Raw genomic sequence first — 20,210 nt, forward strand, 5'->3', positions numbered from 1 at the left:
TTTTACTCCGTGTGAACATAGCCTAAATAGGACACCTTAGATAGGTTAAAGTCTCTTTAACCACTTAAGGACGAAGCTAATTTTAGTTTTTGCGCTTCCGTTTTTTCCTCCTCGTGCTTAAAAGGTCACAGCGTTTGCATTTTTTCACCTACAGACTCACATGATCCCTTATTTTTTTGCAATAACAGACTTAATTTTTGCATTAAAAATGCTGCAAAACCAGAGAAAAAATTATTTTCGCCATGAAATTGAAAATAAGACACAATTTTTTTTAATTTCAGGAAGTTTTGTGTTTACACCGTTCGCCCTATGGTAAAACTGAAATGGGATCTATTCTCCCCACGTCGGTACGATTACAACAATACCCAATTTATATAACTTTCGTTTTATTTGACTACTTTAAAAAATTTTTTTAAACCTTTTCAAAAAAAAAAAATGTTCTTTATAATTGCCAGGCTTATAACGCTTTTATCCTTTAGTATATGGGGCTTTGTGAGGTGCCGTTTTTTGCGCCATGGCGTGTTCTTTTTTTTTCGGTACCTCGCTTGCTTATATGCAACTTTATCACTTTTTATAAAAAAAATTCTGGATTTGATGTGACTAAAAATCGGCACTGTTGCATTCTGGTGGGTTTTTGCGCTTACGCCGTTTGCAGTGCGAGATCAGGAATGTGATAATTTAATAGTTTATGCGATACCAAATATGTTAACTTATTTATTCATAAAATGACAAAGGGGGGGGGGGTGATTTTATTATTAACCTCTTCACGTCAGTAATACGTACATATACATTCCTACTGCACATACCCCCGTGCAGTAGGAATGTTTATAAACGTTCCTTACTATGAGAAGGGTTTGATGTGTGCGGGATCGCTGCAGAGAGAGCGCCCCCGCACACATTAGTGTCCTGGGAGCCGAGGATAATGACAGGCAGCTGCAATCCTGCAGCTGCCTGTCATTAGCTCCTTAATTGACGCGATCTATAGCGATCCTGGCATTTAAGGTTCTGTCACTGAGTGATCAGGACCCCTGCTGCCATGCTGCGGGGGTCCCGATCACTTGTACCAACAGGTGGGGGTAAGCCACTTACCTCCGTCCTGTCGGATCGGCCATCTATGGATAGTCTGCTCTCAGGCAGGCTCTATGCATAGATTGCCGATAACACTGATCTATGCTATGCTATGGCATAGCATAGATCAGTACATGCCATCTAATGATTGCATGTTTTACAGTGAAATATAAGTGTTGTTTTTTTTTTTTTAAAGTGTAATAAAAAAAGTTTTTAAAAGTATAATAAACCCTTCTAACCCCCCCCCCCCAAATAAAAGTTTAATATACCTCCTTGCCTATTATAAAACAAACAGAAAAAAAAATAAAAAAATAAATAAAATAAAAAAAATTCATGTCGTAGCGTGCGGAATTTCCTGATCTATTGACATTATTGTTCCCGCACAGTGAACGGCGTAAACGAAACAAAAAAAAACCCCACCAGGAATACTGATTTTTTAAAATGATATCAGATAAAAGTTTATGGAAAGCGATCAAAATTTTGCTGTTACACCAATATGATATTAATAAAAACTAAAGATCATGGCGCAAAAATGACCCCAACCAGCCCTGTAGGTGGAAAAGTAAAAGCGCTATGGCTCTTAGAAGGCGGGGAGGAACATTGCATTAATTTGACCCGGACATCCGTGCATCAAAGGGCTGGAACAGGATAAAACCAGATTGTAGGACGCGGTTTTCCCCCAGTTGCCGGCCTTCAGCCAATCACCGGCATTGTGTTTGGTTACATGGACAAATCAAGGACACCAGCAGACTGTTTGTATATCAATCTTTACTTGGAATATACAATTTGTATTTCCTGAGCTTCGTTTACTTGATATAAAGAAAACATTTAGCACATTCTGAACATTAAAATGGCTTCTCTCCACTGTGAATTCTCTCTTGCACGAGATTTGAATTAACAGTAAAACATTTCCTATATTCTGAACATGAAAACAGCTTATCCCCTGTATGAATTTTTATAATGAACAAGGTTTCATTTTTGGGGACAACATTTCCCACATTGCGAACATAAAAACAGCTTCTCAACTGTGTGAATTTTTTTGATGCTCAACAAGAGTGGATTTTTTTGTAAAACATTTCTGAGATTCTGAACATTAAAATAGCTTCACCCCCTTGTGAATTCTTTGATGATCAACAAGATTTGATTGTTGGCTAAAACCTTTACCAAATTCTAAAGATACAAACGTCTTCTCCCCTGTGTGATACCTTTGATGTGTAAGAAAATGACATTTGTGAGTAAACCTTTTCCCACATTCTGAACAGGAAAATGGCTTCTCCCCTGTGTGAATTTTTTGATGCTTAACAAGAGTTGATTTTTGGGTAAAACATTTACCACATTCTGAACATGAAAATGGCTTCTCTTTGGTGTGAATTTTATGATGCTTAACAAGAGTTGATTTTTGGGTAAAACATTTCTGACATTCTGAACATGAAAATGGTTTCTCTCCTGTGTGAATTCTTTCATGCTGAAGAAGATTAGATTTTTTGAGAAAACATTTTCCACATACTGAACATGAAAAGGGCTTCTCTCCTGTGTGAATTTTTTGATGCTCAACAAGATTTATTTTTTGTGTAAAACATTTCCCACATTCTGAACATGAAAATGGCTTCTCCCCTGTGTGAATTTTTTGATGGTTAACAAGAGTTGATTTTTCAGAAAAACATTTTCCACATTCTGGGCATAGAAATAGCTTCTCTCCTGCGTGAGATCTCTGATGTTCAACTACCTCAGATTTCTGACTAAAACACTTCCCATATTCTGAACATGAAAATGTATTCTTTTCTGTATGAGCGCTTTTATGTTCACCATCCATTATGTGACTTTTATTCTGTATAACAGTCTGTGATGGATCAGTAGATGGGATTTGTATAGAAGGATGAGATGGCAGATCTTTGCTGTGAGGGGCTGGGGGTAGATCTGGGGTAATAGAAGGTTCTTCATATGTATCTTGTGTGATCTGACCATCTGCTGTAATATCTGGAGATATCTGATGTCCCTCTGATCTCCGGGTACACTCAGCTGCCAAGAAGAAACTCATTCTGTTAGTGAGGAGTAATATAACGGTGCGGCTTCTGCAGATATCGCTCGTCTTATTTATAGAACATCTCTAAGTGCAGCTTTCCCAGAATTCCTCCTCATTCCCCCCCCCCCCCCCCCATCTGATCCCACATTCCCAGCACATTTTGTTGGCCTCCTGCTATCTTCCTCAGCTCTTCCTTCTTTCCTCTGCTCTGGTATAACCTCACTACTGAGGAAACATCTCTCCCTCCATTCTGTGCTGCTGACTACCGACCCATCTCTAATCTTACTTCTCTGATTTCCCGGAATGTCCGTTCTTCTCTCATCTAATCGGCCATTTCTGGTTTCCGCATCTATACAATTTATGGTGCTAAAGTCTCAGATTATCTGTTGAAGAAACTAAATAGAATTTTACACTTTTTGGCTTGTTTTAATCCAACCCCGTCCTACAGCACATTCCAAATCTACTAAAACTTCCATCTACAACTACTTTGTATTTTTTTTTTTGTAAACATTTACTTTGCAAAAATATTCCACACAGAATAGTTACAGCCGGTGACTGAGTAGAATGTGTGAGTGTTTTCTGCATTTAGTGGTCACTACTCACCTGGGCGGTTACCTGTAGTGATGTCCTCCTTATACTGCTCATCACTGCTGTCATCTGTCTCCTCTTTTTCTTTAACTCTCACGTCTGTTTCATTAATATAGTATAGATCCTTCCATGTAGTGATGTCCTCCATATACTGTTCATAACCCCAGACGTCTGTCTCTTCTTCCTTATTTACCATCTTGTTTTTAGCATAAAAAGAGTATAGATCCTTCGCTGTAGTGATGTCCTCCTTATACTGCTCATCACCGCTCACATATGTCTCCTCTTCTTCTTTTACCCTTATGTCTGTAGCATTAATATAGTTCAGATCCTTCCCTGTAGTGATGTCCTCCTTATACTGCTCATCACTGCTGTCATCTGTCTCTTCTTCTTTTACTATAATATCTAAAGTATTAGAGCAGAGACTGAATTCATTCTTTCCATCCAGATAATACAGAGAGGAGGTGTGTATATAGTCCTGTCTATTACCTGCTGATGGGAGGGGCTGCTGATCCTCCAGCATCACATCCTTGTACTGATCCTTGTGTCCTTCTACATACTCCCACTCCTCCATGGAGAAATAGACCGCCACGTCCTGACACCTTATAGGAACCTGACACACACAATGATCACACAGTCATCCCCCCCACCCCTCCAGTGGTGTTACTGTATAATGTCCCAGCATTCCCAGCAGCCACAGTCTCACCTCTCCACTCAGCAGCTCCACCATCTTGTTGGTGACTTCTAGGATCTTCTCTTCCTCCATTTCCTCATGTATCAGGGGCCCCGGGATTGGGCTCAGGGTTCTTCCCCATCCTTCACACCCAGGGGCCCCACAGCGCCCACTAGAGGACTTCTTCACTACTGTGTAATCCTGTGTATGGAGAGACACATTACTATCACTCCATCCATTCCCAGAATCCCTCACCTCTCCAGTCCTATCCATCTGTTATTCCATAGATAAGAATGATGTCATGATGACATCACTCCCAGAATCCCTCACCTCTCCAGTCCTATCCATCTGTTATTCCATAGATAAGAATGATGTCATGATGACATCACTCCCAGAATCCCTCACCTCCCCAGTAAGCAGGAAGAGTATGTGTAGGGTGAGGGTTATTATCCTCTCGGCCATCTTGTCTCTGTCTCTCTCCATGGTTGATGGGTCGGTCTCTTATATAGAAGATATCAGCAGAGGATCCTGGAGGGGAAGAGGAGGAGACAATGTAATATATCTGGAATCACTTGAAACCATAGGGGGAAAAAAACACTTTATACCTAATACCATCCAGTCCTGAAGGGGTTAATGGTCCTGTTGTTCCGCAGCTCCTCCCTGCGGTTACCGCACATATATATCTCCACCTGCAAAGCTATACACGACCTGCCATGATGTCACAGTCATGTGATCAGTCACATGGAGGAGGAGGAGGAGTCACATGATCAGGGGCTGCTGCTCAGTGTATGCAGGACTCTGCTGTGCTGGATGAGCTGAAGTGATGTGTATGCAGCAGAGCTGTGTGTGTGTGATGTGTGTGGAGCAGAGCTGTGTATGTGTTATATATGCCTGCAGCAGAGCCCTGTGTGTAATGTACATGTAGCTGAGCTGTATATGTGTAATGTACATGTAGCTGAGCTGTGTGTGTAATGTACATGTAGCTGAGCTGTGTATGTGTGTAATGTACATGTAGCTGAGCTGTGTGTGTAATGTACATGTAGCTGAGCTGTATATGTGTAATGTACATGTAGCTGAGCTGTATGTGTGTAATGTACATGTAGCTGAGCTGTATGTGTGTAATGTACATGTAGCTGAGCTGTATATGTGTGTAATGTACATGTAGCTGAGCTGTATGTGTGTAATGTGTGTGGAGCAGAGCTGTATATGTGTAATGTACATGTAGCTGAGCTGTATATGTGTAATGTACATGTAGCTGAGCTGTATATGTGTGTAATGTACATGTAGCTGAGCTGTATGTGTGTAATGTACATATAGCTGAGCTGTATGTGTGTAATGTACATATAGCTGAGCTGTATGTGTGTAATGTACATGTAGCTGAGCTGTATGTGTGTAATGTACATGTAGCTGAGCTGTATGTGTGTAATGTACATGTAGCTGAGCTGTATGTGTGTAATGTACATGTAGCTGAGCTGTATGTGTGTAATGTACATGTAGCTGAGCTGTATGTGTGTAATGTACATGTAGCTGAGCTGTATATGTGTAATGTACATGTAGCTGAGCTGTATATGTGTAATGTACATGTAGCTGAGCTGTATATGTGTAATGTACATGTAGCTGAGCTGTATATGTGTAATGTACATGTAGCTGAGCTGTATATGTGTAATGTACATGTAGCTGAGCTGTATATGTGTAATGTACATGTAGCTGAGCTATATATGTGTAATGTACATGTAGCTGAGCTGTATATGTGTAATGTACATGTAGCTGAGCTGTATATGTGTAATGTACATGTAGCTGAGCTGTATGTGTGTAATGTACATATAGCTGAGCTGTATGTGTGTAATGTACATGTAGCTGAGCTGTATGTGTGTAATGTACATGTAGCTGAGCTGTATATGTGTAATGTACATGTAGCTGAGCTGTGTAATGTACATGTAGCTGAGCTGTGTAATGTACATGTAGCTGAGCTGTATATGTGTAATGTACATGTAGCTGAGCTGTATGTGTGTAATGTACATGTAGCTGAGCTGTATGTGTGTAATGTACATGTAGCTGAGCTGTATGTGTGTATGTACATGTAGCTGAGCTGTATATGTGTGTAATGTACATGTAGCTGAGCTGTATATATGTGTAATGTACATGTAGCTGAGCTGTATATGTGTGTAATGTACATGTAGCTGAGCTGTATATGTGTGTAATGTACATGTAGCTGAGCTGTATGTGTGTAATGTACATGTAGCTGTGCTGTATATGTGTGTAATGTACATGTAGCTGAGCTGTATGTGTGTGTAATGTACATGTAGCTGAGCTGTATATGTGTAATGTACATGTAGCTGAGCTGTATATGTGTAATGTACATGTAGCTGAGCTGTATATGTGTGTAATGTACATGTAGCTGAGCTGTATGTGTGTAATGTACATGTAGCTGAGCTGTATATATGTGTAATGTACATGTAGCTGAGCTGTATATATGTGTAATGTACATGTAGCTGAGCTGTATGTGTGTAATGTACATGTAGCTGAGCTGTATGTGTGTAATGTACATGTAGCTGAGCTGTATGTGTGTAATGTACATGTAGCTGAGCTGTGTAATGTACATGTAGCTGAGCTGTATATGTGTGTAATGTACATGTAGCTGAGCTGTATATATGTGTAATGTACATGTAGCTGAGCTGTATATGTGTGTAATGTACATGTAGCTGAGCTGTATGTGTGTAATGTACATGTAGCTGAGCTGTATGTGTGTAATGTACATGTAGCTGAGCTGTATGTGTGCACAGTAGAGCTGTATATATGTGATTACATCTATGGCTCTGGGTGACATTGTGTGCTCGGCCATATCTCTGTATATAAATATACGACCAGAGGGATAGAAGAGAGAAGGGATAGAAGAGGGGTCTCTGATATTACAGATGAGTTGCTGTATGTGATATACCGGGCAGGGTCTTGTGTTACAGATATTGGATCTGGCGACAATCTACAATGATTCGGATAGGTCCAGCGTCGGCCTAATGTTCCTTTTACACGTAGCGATAATTCGCCCAATCGATCCTTTAACGATTTCTAAGTAATAATTTCTTTTTTTATGCCGATCAGCGTTTAGACAGAAAGAGATAAATCATATGAAAAATCGTTATTATGATCACTTTAATCCATCTTACACACTAGGATGAATCTGTGAAAGACAAGGCGATCTGCGAATTATCAGCGAGGGACCAGCCATGATTTGAGAACATGTTGAAAGACCAAGATGAACGATTTCTCGCTCCTCGCTTGATCGTCAGCTGTGTTTACACCAGACGATTATCGCTCAAAAGCCATCGTTATCGTGAAAATTTGAAAAATAATCGCTCTGTGTAATGCTGCGTTTACACGGAGCGATAATTCGCCCAATCGATCGTTTAACGATTTTGAAGTAACGATTTGGTTTTTATTAGACTAATAAATCGCTAGAAAATTCGTAAGAAAAATCCTTATTGAGATCGCTTAAGCCCATCTTTCACATAGGGGGAATCGTTTACACGAAGCGATCTGCGAATTTTTAGCGAACGACGAATGATGATTTTAGAACATGTTAAAAGATCAAAATGAACAATTTCTTGCTCGTCGCTTGATCGTTTGCTGTGTTTACACGGAACGATTATCGCTCAAATGCGATAGTTATTGCGGAAATTCGAACGATAATTGTTGCATGTAAACGCAGCATAAAAGGACGAATAGGGTATCAGGTATCATCAAAGGTGATATATAATTATACTCATCAGGTAGCATCACAGGTAATATTATTATACTCACCTGATTTCCCAACATCTCCTCTTCTCTGCATGTAATTGGAACACCAGGGAGAGAGCGCCCTCTTGTGGATGCAGGTAAAAACCCTGCCTGCAGCCACCAGAGGGAGCCAACGGCTAAGGACTCTTGCTCTGTCAGTGTTACTGCAGCTATAGATAATACACCACTGACAGTATAATTCTTTTTGGGTGGCCATGGGCCCCCCAGGAGCTCAGGGCCCCGGGCTATCGCCCGAAACGGACCTATTATAATCCGTTACTGCTTATATATGCAATGCTCTGATTACATATAGTGATGTGTATGCCATAGCATAGCATTCATCAGTATTATAGGCGATCTGTGCATAGAGTCTGCCTGACAGCAGACTCTATGCACAGATCGCCGATCCGATAAGACAGAGGTAAGTGCCCGTACAAGTGATCGGGACCCCCGCAGCATAATCAGTCAGTGGCAGGTCCTTGTCCTGTCACTGACTACCTTAAAGGGGTTATCCAGCGCTACAAAAACATGGCCACTTTTCCCCCCACTGTTGACTCCAGGTGTGGTTTGCAATTAAGCTCTATTTACTTCAATGGAACAGAGTTTCAAAACCCCAGCCAAACTGGAGACAACAGTAGGGGGAAAGTGGCCATGTTTTTGAAGCACTGGATAACCCCTTTAAACGCTCTGATCGCTTTGCATTGTGGCGTTTAAGGAGGTTAATGAGACGCAGCTGCCTGTCATTATGCTCGGGTCTGGGGACTGTCATATGTCACATCAACTGTCACATTAAACCCCCTTCACAGTCAGGAACGTTTATCTACGTTCCTGCTGCACGGGATATGTGCAGAAGGAACGTATATAGCCGTATGGCTGACGTGAAGGGGATGCACTCCTGGATTTATTTTGCCCATATACTGCACACTCACCTCCACTATTCCTGCAGTGTCATCTGTTTCATTCCAGCTTTGCTGCGTCCACACATTACATTACTGCAGCCGGGTCATGTGACTTCTGATCAGTCTCCTTTATGACTTTCAGATATGAAGCTGCATCCTCTCTCTCTCTCAGATCTGCTATTAGTCCCATGATGCACCAGTACAGCACCACATAGGCAGCTAGAGCCAGTACTATCTCCGCCTGCTGGAAGGGCAGTGTAATAATCCTCATCTCCGTATATACATAAATAGGCCAGGAGACTGTGGGGGGAATGTATCAAACACGGTGTAAAGTGAAACTGGCTCAGTTGTCCCTAGCAACCAATCAGATTCCACCTTTCATTCCTCACAGACTCTTTGGAAAGTGAAAGGTGGAATCTGATTGGTTGCTAAGGACAACTGAGCCAGTTTCACTTTACACCATGTTTGATAAATCTCCGGCATAGTGTTTCGTTAGTTATAGTAGCGGATTTTCCTGCACCCGGTATTACTATATAATCTGAGGGATAGTGATATACAACTATTGGACCCATATTGGGTTTTTGTTGGTAAATGATCAGAAGACGGTGACATTTATATTTCTGGAATCGCTCTGGAGAAACGTGATCAGTTGTTGTGGAGAAATCAGACGGTTTCTGTCTCCGACTTTATTATTCTCTGTGTTCTTTATGTTTAGTATTGGATTATGTGTTTTATATCTTTTACTCAATAATGTTCCTATATATATATATATATATATATGTATATATATTCACCCCAATAGGCCCCGCCCCCCAAATGTTACACCGACCAATAGCAGTAGTATTCACCATCTTTATTAGCTGCTAATATATATATATATATATATATATATATATACATATTCCATTTGACAATAGAATACATTGTTATGCTTTTTTATTTGTGAGTCCTCTGATGCTTAACAAGAGCCGATTTCACAGTAAAACATTTCACACATTCTGAACATGAAAATGGCTTCTCTCCTGTGTGAATTCTATGATGCTCGACAAGAGCTGATTTTACAGTAAAACATTTCCCGCATTCTGAGCAAGAAAACGGCCTTTCTCCTGTGTGAATTCTTTGATGCTCGACAAGAGCTGATTTTACAGTAAAACATTTCCCGCACTCTGAACATGAAAATGGCCTCTCTCCTGTGTGAATTTTTTGATGGACGACAAGATTTGATTTAACAGTAAAACGCTTTCCACATTCTGAGCATAAAAATGGCTTCTCTCCTGTGTGAATTCTTTGATGCTCAACAAGATTTGATTGCACAGTAAAACACTTTTCACATTCTGAACATGAAAATGGTTTCTCCCCTTTGTGAATTCTTTGATGATCTGTAAGACTTGCCTTTACAGTAAAACTTTTCCCACATTCTAGACATGAAAACGGCTTCTCTCCTGTGTGAATTTTTAGATGCTTCACAAGACGTGACTTTAGGCTAAAACATTTCCCACATTCTGAACATGAAAATGGCTTCTCCCCTGTGTGAATTTTTAGATGCTCCACAAGAAGTGACTTGTGGCTAAAACATTTTCCACATTCTGAACATGCAAATGACTTCTCCTCTGTGTGAATTTTTTGATGCTTAAGAAGATGTGTTTTTTGGGTAAAACATTTTCTACATTCTGAACATGAAAATGGCCTCTCCCCTGTGTGAATTTTTTCATGCACAACTAGACTTGATTTTACAGTGAAACATTTACCACATTCTGAACATGAAAATGGCTTCTCCCCTGTGTGAACTTTTTGATGCTCAACAAGATGTGATTTTACTCTAAAACATTTCCCACAGTTTGAACATGAAAATGGCTTCTCTCCTGTGTGAACTTTTTTATGCCCAAAAAGATTTGATTTGTGGGTAAAACATTTCCCACATTCTGGACATGTAAATGGCTTTTTTCCTGCGTGACATCTTTGATGTGAAACAAGATATGATTTGTAAGTAAAACATTTCCCACATTCTGAGCATGAAAATGGCTTCTCTCCTGTGTGAGATCTTTGATGACCAATAAGCTTTGATTTTTGATTGAAACACTTCCCACATTCTGAACATAAAAATGGATTCTTTGCTGTATGAACATCCTTTTTATCACTTTCGTGTTTCTTAGCAGTCTGTGATGGATCAGTAGACAGGACTTGTATAACAGGATGAGATGGCAGATCTTTGCTGTGAGGGTCTGGGGGAAGATCTGGGGGAATAGAAGGTTCTTCATATGTATCTTGTGTGATCTGCCCATCTGCTGTAATATCTGGAGATATCTGATGTCCCTCTGATCTCCGGGTACACTCAGCTGCCAAGAAGAAACTCATTCTATTAGTGAGGAATAATATAACGGTGCGGCTTCTGCAGATATCGCTCGTCTTATTTATAGAACATCTCTGCAGCTTTCCCAGAATTCCTCCTCATCCTCCCCATCCCCCCCCCCCCCATCTGATCCCACATTCTCTCATCCACAGGGATTTCTCAGCATTGATGACACCACAAGGTTATTATATTGAATTATTGTGAATTACTGATATATATATATATATTTTTTTTTTTTTAAAGCGAATCATTCCAGTACTTATCAGCTGCTGTATGTCCTGCAGGATGTGGTGTATTCTTTCCAGAATGACACATTACTCTCTGCTGTCACCTCTGTCCTTGTCATATCATAATACTGATACACACTGTGCCCCCCCCCCGATATAATACTGATACACACTTGCCCCCCCCCAGATATAATACTGATACACACTGTGCCCCCCCAGTACATATCACTTCCACACTCTCAGTCTTCAGGACATAAAAGACAACTTCAAGACAACAAGTAGCCACTGCTTCCCGTAAACCGGACTGCTGCCCCCTGCTGTTCCTTGCAATTATTGAAACATATGGGGGGGCGGGTAATTTGGATGGGGGTGATCCAATGATCACTGTCAATAGTTTTCTCTGCATATTGTGGTCACTACTCACCAGGGTGGTTACTTGTAGTGTTGTTCTCCTTATACTGCTCATCACTGCTGTCATCTGTCTCTTCTTCTTCCCTTATATCTGTAGCATTAAGAGAGTTCTTATATGATGTGATGTCCGCCCTATACTGCTCATCACCACTCATACACATCTCTTTTTCTTCTGATGTGGTGTCTGAAGCATGAATATAGTTCAGATCCTTCCCTGTAGTGATGTCCTCCTTATACTGCTCATCACTGCTGTCATCTGTCTCTTCTGATGTTGTGTCAGTATCAGTAGTAGAGTTCAGATCCTTCCCTGTAGTGATGTCCTCCTTATACTGCTCATTACTGCTGTCATCTGTCTCTTCCTCTTTTACTGTAATGTTTCTGCCATCAGTATAGTTTATTACTTCACCCTGGTTCATGAGATACAAGAAAATAAAAAAAGGGAAAAATGAGACAACAGGAATTTTAGGGTCTTATTAGACTAAATGACTTTTAACGATTCACAAACAAGATTGTTTATCGTTAACCTGAAATCGTTCACCATATTACACAGAACGATGGTCTTTTGTTACTATGATCGTTTACTCTATCTGATCCCAGCAAGTGAGGGAACGAGATTGAATTACACTGAACGATTAACGATGATTTTGGTTTTGGCACCAAACAAACGATGACCGATTTCTCGTTGGTCGTTTGATCGTTGCTGCATTTACCCAAAAATAAATATCATTTAAATTCATAGTCATACAAACCAGATCATGGTCCGTGTGACTGTCCGTGAAAGGGTTGGTAGTTTGGACAATAAAGTTTGTTGAAAGGCTGGTGAGGTGACAGCTCAGTATCCAGTCAGCAATCTATGCTTCATAGGGGCCTGGCTGTGATTGGTCAGACAGGACATGTGACCCCAGGGTATAATAGCAGCAGTCACATGTCCTACTGCCATTCTGCCTTTAGGGGGTGCCTGAATGTCTGACGGACAAGAGAAGGAGGGGCAAAAACATCCATTTATTAGGAGCGCTGTGGGGGCCACAATGTCCGTGGATCAGCTGCTGTGTGTCCACCACATCTTCCTCCGGACTGTCAGGGGCTTCAGTCCACGTGGGGTCTAGGACCTGGTCATCACTGTTTTGGATCAAGTACCAGTCAAACCTTTCATTAACCCTTTTCTACAACTATTTTAGACATTTTTGGATTCAAAATTCAGGTTTCCATTGATTTCAATGAGGCTCAAGTCTGGACTCAACTTCGGGTTTAGAGTCTGAAATTTTTTTTTTCCGCCAGACCCGTCGAACCCAAATCATATAACACTGTAGGATAAAACAAGACCAATCTACCTGATCCTGATCCTGTGGGAGAAGAGGACGGGGACATCTCTCTGGTGCTGTTCTCTTACTGGATCTGACTGGAGGGAACACATACAGAGACTGAATTCATTCTTTCCATCCAGATAATACAGAGAGGAGGTGTGTATATAGTCCTGTCTATTACCTGCTGATGGGAGGGGCTGCTGATCCTCCAGCATCACATCCTTGTACTGATCCTTGTGTCCTTCTACATACTCCCACTCCTCCATGGAGAAATAGACCGCCACGTCCTGACACCTTATAGGAACCTGACACACACAATGGTCACACAGTCATCCCCCCCACCCCTCCAGTGGTGTTACTGTATAATGTCCCAGCATTCCCAGCAGCCACAGTCTCACCTCTCCACTCAGCAGCTCCACCATCTTGTTGGTGACTTCTAGGATCTTCTCTTCCTCCATTTCCTCATGTATCAGGGGCCCCGGGATTGGGCTCAAGGTTCTTCCCCATCCTTCACACCCAGGGGCCCCACAGCGCCCACTAGAGGACTTCTTCACTACTGTGTAATCCTGTGTATGGAGAGACACATTACTATCACTCCATCCATTCCCAGAATCCCTCACCTCTCCAGTCCTATCCATCTGTTATTCCATAGATAAGAATGATGTCATGATGACATCACTCCCAGAATCCCTCACCTCTCCAGTCCTATCCATCTGTTATTCCATAGATAAGAATGATGTCATGATGACATCACTCCCAGAATCCCTCACCTCTCCAGTCCTATCCATCTGTTATTCCATAGATAAGAATGATGTCATGATGACATCACTCACAGAATCCCTCACCTCTCCAGTCCTATCCATCTGTTATTCCATAGATAAGAATGATGTCATGATGACATCACTCCCAGAATCCCTCACCTCTCCAGTCCTATCCATCTGTTATTCCATAGATAAGAATGATGTCATGATGACATCACTCCCAGAATCCCTCACCTCTCCAGTCCTATCCATCTGTTATTCCATAGATAAGAATGATGTCATGATGACATCACTCCCAGAATCCCTCACCTCCCCAGTCCTATCCATCTGTTATTCCATAGATAAGAATGATGTCATGATGACATCACTCCCAGAATCCCTCACCTCCCCAGTCCTATCCATCTGTTATTCCATAGATAAGAATGATGTCATGATGACATCACTCCCAGAATCCCTCACCTCTCCAGTCCTATCCATCTGTTATTCCATAGATAAGAATGATGTCATGATGACATCACTCCCAGAATCCCTCACCTCTCCAGTCCTATCCCTCTGTTATTCCATAGATAAGAATGATGTCATGATGACATCACTCCCAGAATCCCTCACCTCTCCAGTCCTATCCATCTGTTATTCCATAGATAAGAATGATGTCATGATGACATCACTCCCAGAATCCCTCACCTCCCCAGTCCTATCCATCTGTTATTCCATAGATAAGAATGATGTCATGATGACATCACTCCCAGAATCCCTCACCTCCCCAGTAAGCAGGAAGAGTATGTGTAGGGTGAGGGTTATTATCCTGTCGGCCATCTTGTCTCTGTCTCTCTCCATGGTTGATCGGTCGCTCTGGAGAATTATCAGTAGAGGATCCTGTAATGTATGGAGAGAAGATGAGACAATGTAACATCACATACAGATTACAGGGATATTGGGTTAGAAGCTGTGATGCACATAGCGCTAGGGACAGAATGTGTGGGGGAGGGCATGTACAGTCCTACAGGACTGGGCTAATCTTTGTTTTTGCATTTTCATTTTTTCCTCCTTGTGTACATAAGGCCATAGCACTTGCATTTTTTCACCTACAGACTCACACGATCCCTTATTTTTTTCTGCCTCTAATTGTACTTTACAATGGCAGACTTAATTTTTCCATAAAGTATGCTGTAAAACCAGAAACAAAAAAAAAATATTTGTGCTTCGAAATTGAAAAAAAAAAGAAAAAAGGAATTTGTTTTCATTGTGGGGGGTTTCGTGTTTACGTCATTAGTTCTATAGTAAAACTGACATGTTATCTATGTTACTTAAGTCAGTACGATTACAACGATATGTAACTTATATAACTTTGATTTTATTTGTTGGCTTTTAAAAAATTTAAATTTACAATTTTCATCTCTGTTCCACTCTACGACACTCCTCCCTGGGTGTCGGAAAAAGCTTTATCCAGTCCTGGGAAACTGGGTTCACATACAAGATGAACCAGAGATGTTCTATATCCATCCACTTAGAGTATACGGGCAGAGACGCCAACATTCGCTTCAATAGAATAGAGCTGAGATACCACACACAGCCTGAGGGAGGCGCTGCTGAAACGTGGCCAAAGAAAGAAAGAGGGAAAAGTGAAGGGAAATTGTGGCAGTAAAGCGATGCTCTGCTGTAAAATTACATGAGTTTGATATGTACAGACACAGCAATGTTATAACATACACTACCTGCAGATACAGGAGCCGTGTGCTTCCAGGACCTGCCATGATGTCACAGTCATGTGATCAGTCACGTGGAGGAGGAGGAGGAGTCACATGATTAGGGGCTGCTGCTCAGTGTATGCAGGACTCTGCTGTGCTGGATGAGCTGAAGTGATGTGTATCCAGAAGAGCTGTGTGTGTGTGATGTGTGTAGAGCAGAGCTGTGTGTGTGATGTGTATGGAATTGTGCGCCCTGTACGAAATTTGCTGAACACCATCCAGTGATTACATATGGCTTCTAAACTGCTCGGAACAAAACAGAAAGATATTACCTCTATATAATACCGCCACACTATGACCACTATTGGTATCACTACATCAGTGCTCATGGCCACCAAGAGGTCGTCTTTTGAAGTTTTCCTTAGTATTTCACACATTAATATTTCATATATAATTATACTCGCTACGTCAGGTATTATCACAGGTGATATCATTATATTCATCGGTAGAGATGCGCAAAAAGCAGTCGATCGAGTTGGTATTGGATGGAATACTACACTATTCAATATATTAATTTTCAATCGAGCATCCGATCAAATACGCAGTAAAAATTCTATTCCCCTCCCACCTTCCCTGGCGCCTTTTATGGACCAATAACTATGCGGGGGTTGGGAGTGGGGGTGAGAGGCCCTAGGAGCACGCTGGCATCGCAAGAACAGTGTCTATGTTCATTGGCTGGCTTACTCATGTGACCTCCAGGGGATAAGAACTTGGGATTTCCTGCTTGTCGTCAGACGCCATCTTGGACCTAGACAAGGAAAGCGTGTGGAGCAGGGAGAGTTTTGTTTTTTTTATATATTTTTTGGTTTCAGAAACTGAAAAAATAATATAACAAAATCAGGTGCATTAGCGTGGGCTAGTTGTTTCTACAAGAGCAGTGGATAGTAGTAACAGCGGAAAAGTTAGGCAGTCCATAGTAAAGTACCATTTCAATGTTTGGAGAGTTGATCTAAAGGGACTCAAATTCGATTTCCCCAATCCTCAACACAGGGCGGTTAATTAAAATTTTTGGAGAGTTGACCTAAAGGAACTCATATTCAATTTATGGAAGGCTCTAATTTTTTTTTATTAAGAATCAACCATGCCGAAACGCCACTGGTGGAGACAGGTCAGAGAAGATGGAGCAGAAGAAGTCAGTGACTGCATCGTGTGAGCCGCAGATAACTCAATAACTTTTTAAGTTACTAGACTGAACAGGGTCGGGACATGACACCCCCTCGCTATTTGCAAATTCTCAACATCATGAAACTCACGTCTTCTCCACAAATCACTCGTTGTGCGGTTTGTTCTGACTAACTTGGATACAAGACCCACAGAAATTTTTTTTTCCTTCCCTGGAAATCTCTGCATTTAATCTGCCCCATGTGAATTCCCCCTTAGCCCGGCCCTGTCACACACCATATCACTTTTTAAGGGTCTTTTTTTATCACAGATTTTTGTAAATTGCACTTCGCATTTTCGATAGTGTTCACCGTGTAACAATGTTTAGCAGACTTTGTTAAAGATGTTTTATAATTTATGAGAAAAGATTTCAGAAGACACAACCCCACAAGGAGGAAGGATTCTCTGAGCTGTCTGTAGGAGTTGCGGAAACCCTGACAGGACCAGGGCGGAAATCTTGTTTGGGGGTAGCAGGTATCCCGTCCCTGGGTGCAACCCGGTCCCCGCCTCCACAACATTGACCCAATGAGCCGTCAGGGAGATGTAGCATCCCTGGCACCAAGCACTTGTCCACGTTTTGGTGGCCAAAAGGACCTTTGCGCTAACCAGGGCCTGCTCAATGTTCCAGTACACTGCAGAATAGGAAAAGTAGTGACGGCTAGGGACGGAATAGTGAGGGGCTGCGGCCACCATCAGGTTGCGGAAGCATTTAATCTCCACTGCATGAGTTCATTGATTTTCATCTTGCTAATGGTTTCTATTTATTCGTGCTTGGACTCCCTTCGAAATTTTGCATCTTGCCAGCCCAGGGATTTCACAAGACCACATTAGTGCGGCCGCATATCAGTGGTGGTCTCTCAGGTTACTATTTTCAAAGCCCCTACTCAACTTGGAATGGCACAGTGCGCAAACCACGCTCAATGTGTCTTTGGTGCACACAATAAAATAACTCCACACCAAGGAAGAATGAACCCTCGATGGGGGAGCTTTGCGTGGGGGGGGGGGAAGGGGCTGCTATGGGGAACAGCTGCAGCCCTGCTGGCTCTATCCTGACTTTTCCGTATAGACTGTCCTCTGTCTCTGGCCACCCCACTGCCTCTTTTGCTGCACAAGCCTCAACATCCTCACAGCTTTAACCACTAGACATGTCACCGGCCAGGTTGGGTCATTCTCTTCGTCGGAAGCCAATTCTAAAGAGGACGTGTCTGACCACATAACACACACACTCACACACAATGATAGTTAGCAGTGGGTGCTGTGTGATGCCCCCCTGCCTAGGCCATCTGCGGCTGCCATAGGCAACGTGATTTAAAGGGGTGCATGAAAATGTTCCTTTTGCTTCAAATTTGGCTTTCGGTCTACGCTAAGTTAGAGAAAAGAAGGTTTCCATTTATTTTTTCCACGTTAAATAGAGGTTATATTGTGTTTGGAGTGTACTGTAGACAGGCTGTGATAGTGGCGTAATGGTGCGACTTTGGCGTGTTAGATGCAGCCAGGCATTCTTCCCTGCTGTCCCAGTTGCATCATTATCTGAGTTACCATTGTGGACTTGAAAACCTAAATTCGACCACTTTGAAGTCACCAAATCACAAGCATTTTTTCCCCATAGACTTTAATGGGGTTCGATATTCAACAGCATAGATGGGTAAGTAGATCAATCAATGGCAACCCCACCGCCCTCCCCCCAACAGTTTAGTGGACGGCGCCTTGGTAAAAAAGAAAAAGTAAAATGACAAAACTTTTCTTGTTCTGGAATCAATACTTGTGTTTTAGTTTCTTCTCGCTCGCCATGAGCTTCGTTATATATTTTACTCCAAGATATAAAAGTCTTAGATAAAGCGAATCATTTTGTTCTGATAGTAACAAAATCGCCAATTCTTCTTCTCGCGTTCATTATGGCAATGAGCCGAGATGAGTCCAACGTCCATAGAAATCGATGGATAAGTCCGGCTTATTCATGAGGTCCTCTTCTCGTTGCCGCTCATCCACGCCTCCTGGAACTTGATTGATGTCTTCAGTCCTCTCACGAATTCCCGTGCAGGCGCCGTTGCGAAGTCCTCGTCACTTCTGCTCATGTGCGGTAAACAGTGAAGCTGTGGAGCGGCTTTAACTGTAAACTGTCAAGAAGAAAGAAGACGAGGAAGAAGACCGGCGTCAATCAAGTGTCGGAGGCGTGGAGTAGGCTGGACTTCGAGGCTGGTGGCGCTCATTACCATAATGGGCACGAGAAGAAGAATCAGTGATTTCTCCTGGTGAACAGTGGGATCCGGGACCAGGACCAATGTGGTAAGTATATTGAGCTTTATTGCAGGGTATGTCCGGTGCTGCCTGGGGCCACAGGGTGACAGGTTCCCTTTAAAGACGCACTCCTGGATTTATTTTCCCCACATACTGCACACTCACCTCCACTATTCCTGCAGTGCCCTCTGTTTCATCCCAGCTCTGCTGCATCCAAACACTACATTACTGCAGCCGGTCATGTGACTTCTGATCAGTCTCCTTTATGAATTTCAGATATCATACTGCATCTTCTCTCTCTCTTTCGTATCTTAGTCCCATGTTGCACCACAACAGCATTACATAGCCAAATAGATCTAGTACTACCTCTGCCGTCACTCGTGTCAGGTAACTGGGAGAAAGAAGGTACGCTGCGCTGCCAGGTGAGTATGGAAGGTGACTTAGGTGCTGCTGCGATTCGGGGGGGGGGGGGGGGGGGGGGGGGTGTTGCGTGGTCTGCCTTCATGCTAGCTACACCACTGGCCAAACAACTTTAAGGGCCCTATTACACAGGATGATTATTTGTGCGGAAAATCATTATGTCGTTCAAATTTAAACGATAATCGTCCTGTGTAATTGCAGGCAACTATCCGAATTTCATTCATGTGTCGTTGATTTACATTTGACCCTAAAATCATTGTTAATTGTTCGCTCTAATTCCGCATTCGTTTAGTGTAATTCCACATCGTTCCTTCATTTGCTGGGATCAGATGGAATAAACGATCGTAGTCACCATTGTAACTAACGACTATCGTTCTGTGTAATATGGTGAACGATTTCAGGTTAACGATAAACAGTCTAGTTTGCAATTGTTTATTGTTACAAATCGCTTTGCCTAATAGGACCCTAAGTATATAGTCGGGCGGCTGACCTGTCCTCACATCTATTTTAAAGCGAATCTGCCGCCCCCCCCTCCCCCAAACCTTCGGATAGCTGCTTTTAATCCAAG

General features: G+C 42.1%; 1 protein-coding gene across 1 annotated transcript in view; it reads right to left on the reverse strand.

The window, feature by feature from the left end:
• Positions 1 to 1,868: 1,868 nt before the first annotated feature.
• The window catches only part of LOC138786726 (zinc finger protein 665-like), a 118,384-nt gene continuing 100,042 nt past the window's right edge, over positions 1,869 to 20,210 (reverse strand). Inside the window, exons 3-5 of the mRNA XM_069963736.1 lie at positions 9,986 to 11,358; positions 8,938 to 8,943; positions 1,869 to 2,617 (exon numbers count right to left, since the gene is read on the reverse strand). Of these exons, the coding sequence (XP_069819837.1) occupies positions 2,162 to 2,617; positions 8,938 to 8,943; positions 9,986 to 11,358 (1,835 nt within the window). The 3' untranslated portion in view covers positions 1,869 to 2,161. The remainder of the gene's footprint in view (positions 2,618 to 8,937; positions 8,944 to 9,985; positions 11,359 to 20,210) is intronic.

Source organism: Dendropsophus ebraccatus, chromosome 3 (genome assembly GCF_027789765.1).
Source record: "Dendropsophus ebraccatus isolate aDenEbr1 chromosome 3, aDenEbr1.pat, whole genome shotgun sequence".
Lineage (NCBI taxonomy): Eukaryota > Metazoa > Chordata > Amphibia > Anura > Hylidae > Dendropsophus > Dendropsophus ebraccatus.